This window comes from Stegodyphus dumicola, chromosome 10 (genome assembly GCF_044657685.1).
Source record: "Stegodyphus dumicola isolate Sdum_Otavi_A_Nest chromosome 10, ASM4465768v1".
In the NCBI taxonomy this organism is placed as follows: Eukaryota; Metazoa; Arthropoda; class Arachnida; order Araneae; family Eresidae; genus Stegodyphus; species Stegodyphus dumicola.
This window is the reverse complement of record NC_140777.1, coordinates 61,513,268-61,521,215: the sequence shown is the minus strand read 5'-3', so window position 1 is coordinate 61,521,215 and position 7,948 is coordinate 61,513,268. Positions and strand designations below refer to the sequence as shown.

Here is a 7,948-nt window from a genome sequence, read left to right as displayed (position 1 = left end):
CAGCAAAAACTACGTATTATTTAATTGGCCGTGCAAGGAAGTTATGGTGTCCACATCGGAAATTTTTTTAATAATTTATAAATACAATACTTTTCAATAAGAAAATGCTAGCTGCTATTCAGCAAAAATTTGATGTCTTTTTACCAAACAAATTACATAAATTTCACAAAATTACTGCACCCCTGTAAAACATGATAAATTACACTGCTGGCCATTAAAATAGCAACACCATGAAGGAAACCAAAGACAAAAAAGTTATTTGTTGTATGTAAACAGTATGGCATGAAGTCAAAATGACTAAATCTGACAGGAGTTAGGGGGTTTAGAAGGAGGCGAAATTAGTAGAAACAGTTGTCACCCCTGGCAGCTAAAACAGCCCTTATCCGATTAGGCATGGAGTCGAACTGGGCTTGACAGAAACGAGCAACTCATTCCGTTCTGTTTCAAGTCTATGCCACACTTCATCAACCGTATTAGCTAGAGAGGAGTGGTGCGGCAGTTTCTCAGCAACTCATGTCCAGATATTTTCAATGGGTGACAGATCTGGAGACCGTGCAGGCCAGGGCAGCAGTCGAATACCCTGTGTATCAAGGAAGGTCAGAACACGACATGCAACATGTGGTCTTGCATTATCTTGTTGGAACATGGTGTTTGGCAGTCTTCGAAGACAAGGCACAAGAGCTGGACGTAAGAAATGTACCGATCTGCATTCAAATAAACGTCGATCCGACCCAGAGATGTGCGTATTTGTGTACTGTTTGTCTATGGTAAGAACAGCTCTCGCCAGTTTGTCTGCAGCTGTCTGTTGCCGTAGAAACCAGCCCTGACCCATTTTATGTAGGGGTGTCTTGAAGATTTACTTCTCAGTTTGCCACCTTGGCGCATTTAAAGATGATTTGGCGATATTCACATTTTGTTTTAGTTTCAAGTAAAATGCTAGCTGACCCTTTGTGTCGCCTCCGACATCCAATTTCCGAAAATGAAAATTCGATGGCATAGATAAAGCTTTTGCAGTCAAGAAACGGTCTTTGATTTTGCCTTATGAGGTACAAGTCGCTGAATTTGCCATCCCTCTAGATGTACATTGAGTAAAAACATATCAAAATAACTTGTAGGGAAATAAGTTTTAAAATCCGTGCTTGTTTTTGTAGGAAAATTTTAATTTTTACATTTAAAAAAAATCATGCTATTATTTTGCTTCTTTTTTGTTTATTTTTTTGCTTGCAAAATCATAGATGACATCTTAAAAATCTACTTGATTGTCCCATTCTCTGTAATATATAGTATAGACGCACCAGTCTTTAAATGACGTTCTGCTATTTTTTATTTCAAATTTTCTGTTAATTTATTGCTTGTGCATTAATAATGACTAAAAATGTCATCATTAAATGTATATGAAATCATCTGAAAGTAAAAGTGTTTATTTATATACCCTAGCTCTCAATAAAAACCTTTAGCAAACATTTCTTCTTTTCCCATACCTTCAAACTAAACCAAAAGCTGGTAGTAGTAACCGCAGGTAACCGGGCGGCGGAAGTGACGTCACAGAAAAGGGGCGTGGCCTCCGCCATTTTGAATTTCTCCGGAAGTGACGACACCAGCGCCATCTTGTATCACGTGTTGGAATGACATCATTAAACTTTCGTTTTGATTCTGTGGCAACGATCTTTTCAAAGTTGTTTATTTTTTGTGGCAACGACACTATTTTTTATGTTTGTGGCAACGAACTCTTGAACCACGTGTTTGGAATGACATCATCTATTTCTTGTTGCGACATGTTGCTTTACAAAATGGCGTCTGCCGTATCACACCTTTGTATGCCTCCGCTGAGGTGTATGGATACTTTTCTGTGAACCAATCAGATTCTTTGAAATATGACCTCACCGTTTCTTAACCAATCACCGTTCAGATGAAATAAAGAGTTCCTGCCCGATATAAGGCTATCCCGAGTAACGTTCCGCATTTCTTTCCTGCTGTCGCCTTAAATGTACGCACATATTTTGCTTGGACTATCATTGTTAATTTCATCAGATTTTTGTTTCTTCATCGTTTTGAACATGAATCCTGGACAGCCACGAAACAACAACGCTGCAGAGGTAAGTTACTTTTCGAAAACATACTATTTTTTAGAGTGTTAATCTTTTAAAAATTTATTTGTGAAAGTTCAATGTGGGCTTAATTTGCCTTTTATTTTTCAGATGGAAAATCTATTGGAGAAAGAATCCATGCCTTTGAATGATACAGTGTTGAGCCATGATGTTCCAAGAGAATCAGATAGCTCTTGTGCCAAAAGAAAAGCAGAAGAAACAAGCCATTTCGAGAAAAAAGTACGTATTTGTAAAAAAGGTTCATATGTTAAAGTTTATATTTTTATGTTACCTCATTTTTTGTATGTGTTTTTTGTCTACCAAATGACTGACATTTTTTTTTCTTTCAGCGTAAAGGACTTTTTACTGAAGACATTATTCCAGAGGAGCTTACTCACATGGGAAACAATGTCTTTGTGGGACCCAGCATTTACAAGGGAAAAGTTACTGTGCACATTCGAGAGTATGCTAAATATGGCAAATCGTACTATCCGACAAGACGTGGAGTGAACTTTGAGCCGTGGTGTTTAAATGTTCTCGTAACCAACACGACAGTGGAGGAACCAGACCTGCTGACACTGAATATGGAATTGCCCAAGAATTTTGTGGTCACGTATAAAGATTCCCACTTCACTTTGAAGCAACTCTCTTCGACAGGACAGACAAAATGTAGCCTCAGCATTACAACGACGCAGTGTGAAGAACTGATGACCAACTTTAGCCGTATCAGTGACATTGTCACCAACGTCGTTTATCAAAACATGAACTTTTGTGAAGCCTACGAAAGCGTATCCGACGAACCTGTCAGAGAGGAAAATCTACCCCAATCCTTTGACGTTTCTATCGGAAGAGCGCGACTTCAAACCATTCTAAAGACGTCACTTGAAGAACTTCTTAATCAACAAGACGAACTGAAATATCCCCAGCGCATAGACTGTGAAGAACTCGTTCATAAAACAGAAACTGTGAATGCCATTGCTCTGAGATTCAATGCTGTTGACATCGCCAGGCAATTTTATAGAAACATTTGGGGTGAAGAACCCTATTTAATGTTAGTGAAACCTGCTCACTATATTACGAAGGACTTTTTAAAATCTGTGTGTTTAAATTATGTACTCGATGAAGTAAGAAACACATTTTGTATTATCAATGGTGTCTTAGGTATTGAATACTATGAATATTTGTAAAATAATTAGGATGCTCAATAAATGTTATTTTATTTTACAACGATCTCATGACTGTCTCCAGGTTCAGACCTTATTTAAAAGAATTAATCTGTAATGATTACTTACATAAATTTTAAAAATACCTATTGAATACAAACCTATTGATTTTTATAGAATATAAATATGGTTATTCTTAAACATATATATCATTACTTGTTCAACCTTTGAGATGTTAAGTAGCATTCATTTTCTCTCTCTTGTTTTTTAGGCCTATTTTCTAAAATCTTTATATAGGTGAAACTAGGGTATTTTTTATCTGTTCTAGTTAAATATATATAAATGAATATCAGTGTACGTTTAGATCATAACAACTGTTGCAATGAACGCAGCTCTGTCTCAGACCTATCGGGATCCACAGGTCCCCGCAAGTTTCGGGGGTGTTGCTGCTTTGCATCGTGCTTTAAAAGGTCGCGTGAAAACAAAAGACATCCAGAAATGGTTGCAAACCAAGGATTCTTATACTTTGCACAAGCCTTTGAGGCACAAGTTTCCCAGGAACAGAGTCATCGTAGGAGGCTTAAACGAGCAATTTCAATCTGATTTAGTGGATATGCAATCCCTGGCCTCTTTTAATGATGGATATAAATATTTGCTGACCTGTATAGACATCCTTTCGAAATACGCTTGGGCTATCCCTCTCAAAGATAAAACATCCGTGTCCATCCAATCCGCTTTCGGAAAGATATTTTCGGAACGTACACCCGAATCATTACAAACAGATGCAGGGAAAGAGTTTACCAATAAACAAGTTCAAAATTTTTTGAAAAAGAGAAACGTTCGCTTTTTCACGACACATAATACAACCAAAGCTTCTGTCGTAGAACGATTTAATCGAACTCTAAAAACAAAAATATAACCATACATGGCATCGCAGTATTAAGACAGAACCTGTATCCGTTACATTACAAAATCAAGAAAAAATTTGGAAAACGCTGTATAGTCAGCAACCAGTACAAAACCCTATTTCTTCAGATTTAAAGATTGGAGACACGGTACGCATCAGCCGAGAAAAAATGCTCTTTGAGAAAGGATACGAACAAAACTGGACACGAGAAATTTTTACAATCTATAAAATTATTCGACGGATTCCTGTTGTCTATAAACTGAAAGATCTAGCAGGAGAAGCTATACAAGGAACTTTTTACAAACAAGAACTTCAAAAGGTTTCGGACTCTGGTTATTATCCCGTAGAAAAAGTTTTAAAAAAGAGGAAACGTCGCGGGAAAATAGAATATTTTGTGAAATTTCAGGGGTACCCCGAAAGCTTCAATGCTTGGGTGGATGATGTGAGAAGGGTATAAAAGGCCCGTAAATTCTGCTTATCTGTCATTTGAACGAAACATGTCTTTCTTTATCACACTGATCAGCGACAGCTCCATGCGTTTTTTTCCAGACAACAAAATATCACAATTTACCACTCAGCTTCCTACTCCGATGGATTTAAATAGTCAGTGGGAGTTATCTCTTGTGGACTTTATTTACCCTCACACATGGTATAACGTCCGAAAAGACAATAATTTATTTGGATTTGATTTGGGTGATGGAAAATTGGAAGGTCGAAGAGTGCCTCCAGGATGTTATGAAACGATACCAGATTTATTAAAAGCCATGAAAATACCTTCTCATAAAAATAAGATTGAATTCAGTTACCATCCTGTTACGAAAAAAGTGACCATTAAGACCGACGAAAACTGCAAAGTCATTCTTCACGAAGGATTAGCGGAGCTTCTAGGGTTCGAGCCGGGTGTTTACAAAGGATTGGAACAAAGTCCTTTTGTAGCCGATCCCAAAGTATCTTTTCCTGTCATGTGTGTGTATTGCGATCTCGTAGAACCTCAAATTGTGGGAGATGTACAAGCCCCGTTGTTAAAAATTGTCACCGTAGAAGGAAATGACGGAGACATCATAAACGCTCATTACCCCCGGCCCTTTTACTTGCCAGTTATCCGTCAACATTTTCAGACTATACATATTGACATAAGACTTCACTCTGGAGATTTAGTACCATTCGAAAGAGGCAAAGTATTTCTTGTGTTGCATTTTCGTCTGAGACAAATTCTATAAAAGAAGCCTTCATCTGCAAATTGATTTCATTTGGATTGTGTATGCAAGATTAGAAGCATCAAATATGCGAGTGCCTTATACGTGTTGCACGAAAAAATTTGAAGATTATTATTTAGCTCAAACTGGAAATGGATTACCTTACTATCAAGGAACCATTTTACAGAAAGGTTATGGTATTGGTGGATTTTTTGCAAAGCTGTTTCGCAGTGCTATGCCGTTTTTGATGAGTGGAGCCAAAACAGTCGGAAAAGAAGCTTTGCGGACTGGAACACAAATTGCAAACGACGTATTGTCGGGAGAAAATGTTAAAGTCTCCCTCAAAACCAGATCTAAAGAAGCTGGCAAAAAATTAGCGAGGAAAGCAGTTCAGAAAGCAGACGAGATGATTGGTCACGGAAGGTTTAAAAGGAAGCGCAAAACCCTCAAACACTTCATTTCGTCTAAAGCCAGGAAGGTGCAACGACGTGATATTTTTGACTCGTAATGGCTTTTCTGTTAAAAGATTCTCCGGAATGCGCAAAATCCGAACTGGATTTATTTTCGTTACCTCCCACTCAAACAGTGATAGAAAAAGGTCAGTGGGTTGAATTTCATCCATTAGCCAATGTGTCGGAAGGAAGTCCTGTTGAATTCAATGTTTCTGGAAGCGGAGACGACTACCTAGACTTATCACAGACACAACTCTAAGTCAAAGTGAAAATTTTAAAAAATGATGGCAAGCCAATCACGGCTGAAAGTAAAGTGGGACCTGTCAATCTCTTTTTACATTCTATGTTTTCTCAAGTGGATATTAGCTTAAATGAAAGACTCGTTTCCACCAGTAATAACACGTATCCTTACAGAGCCATGATAGAAAAATTATTGAATCATGGTTTTGATACGAAAACGTCTCAACTGTCATCAGAATTGTTTTTCAAAGATACAGCAGGACGTCTGAACGTTTTTGATATTCAAGACACTCAGCCGAATGAAGGATTCAACCAACGAGCAGAATTGTTTAAACTGAGTGCTTCGGTCGATATGATTGGCCGATTGCACTTGGATATGTTTCATCAGGAAAGACTTTTGCTGAATATGGTGGATATGAAAATTAAACTCATACGCAGCAAACCAGAATTTTGTTTATTGGGCGAAGGTGAATTTAAAGTTTTACTCGAACAAGCTTCATTGTTTGTAAGAAAAGTGAGAGTTAGCCCTGGTGTTGTGCTAGGACATGCCAAAAGCCTAGAAAAATCAACAGCCAAGTATCCCATTAATAGAGTGCTCTGCAAAGCCTATTCCATTCCCACTGGAAATATGAGTTTTATTCAAGACAATATTTTCATAGGTCAAATGCCTAATCGTATTGTGGTGGCATGCGTCGACAATGATGCCTTTAACGGAAACTATAAAAAGTCTCCTTTCGAATTCAAGCATTATAATATGAACTTTATCGGTGTTTATGTGGACGGTCAACCGGTACCTCATAATCCTCTTCAGCCTAATTTTGACAAAAATCATTTCATACGAGCTTATCAGAATTTATTTATGAATGCAGACGACAGAGGACTTTACCTTTCAAGATCAGAATTTTCAAAAGGATATTCCTTATTTCGCTTCGACCTGTCACCTGACCATTGTGATGGCTCTCATTTAAATCTAGTTCGACACAGCAACTTAAGATTAGAAATAAAATTTGGGACTCCCTTACAACAAACTGTTTCGTTATTAGTGTACGCTGAATTTGAAAATTTGATAGAAATCAATAAAGCTCGAAATATTCTGTACGATTTTGGAAACTGATGAATTCATCACAGATTCATCAAATCTTATCTCGAGATCCTATTTCTTCGAGATATTATGCGGGTGTTTTTCCTTGTGATAAAACACCTGCGATTCAAAGTTTTCCCTGTGCACTGGTGCTCAATACGGACAAACATGATGAAAAAGGAACTCATTGGCTAGCTGTCTACCTTGCAGATCAACAGACTCTGGAATTTTTCGACTCTTATGGACTCCCGCCTGAAGTATATGGAAAAGATATCACATTCTTTGTCAAGAAATATCGTCATGTTTGCTGGAACAAGATTTCGCTTCAGAGTTTAACTTCTAATGTATGTGGACATTATTGTATTTATTTCATTATTAAACGCTGTCAAGGACTTTGTATGGAACTCATTGTATCACCCTTAGATGGGAAGAATCATGATTTCCAAATATTTCAATTTGTCAAAAAAAGATATGGTGTAAACATGATTTTTAAAAAATAAAGTTGTTTTAATTTGTAAAAATGTCTCTTGTGTTTCTTGTTTCTACACTTATTTAAACAAAATGAATAAATGTCTTATGCAAAAGGATTTTCGATTAAGTATAAAAGTGAGTGTTTTCTTAACATACTGTCATTTCCAAAAATGGAACTGCCCAAGTTCGTACATCCTTCTACTTGTCTTCTGAGCGGACCTACCGGTTCGGGAAAAACATTTTTTGTGAAGAAATTGATAGATCATAAAATGTTCCATCCCATGCCGACCAATATTATTTATTGCTACGGAAGTTATCAACCTCTTTTTAATTCCATGAAAAACGTAAATT

At 37.2% G+C, this 7,948-nt stretch overlaps 1 protein-coding gene across 1 annotated transcript; it reads left to right on the top strand.

The window, feature by feature from the left end:
- The first annotated feature begins 1,986 nt into the window (after positions 1-1,986).
- Positions 1,987-3,308, top strand: LOC146994980 (uncharacterized). Its single transcript, XM_085826064.1, has 3 exons — positions 1,987-2,096; positions 2,199-2,327; positions 2,438-3,308. The coding sequence occupies exons 1-3, from the start codon at positions 2,058-2,060 to the stop codon at positions 3,272-3,274; spliced, it is 1,005 nt and encodes a 334-aa protein (XP_085682190.1). The 5' UTR covers positions 1,987-2,057; the 3' UTR covers positions 3,275-3,308.
- Positions 3,309-7,948: the final 4,640 nt, after the last annotated feature.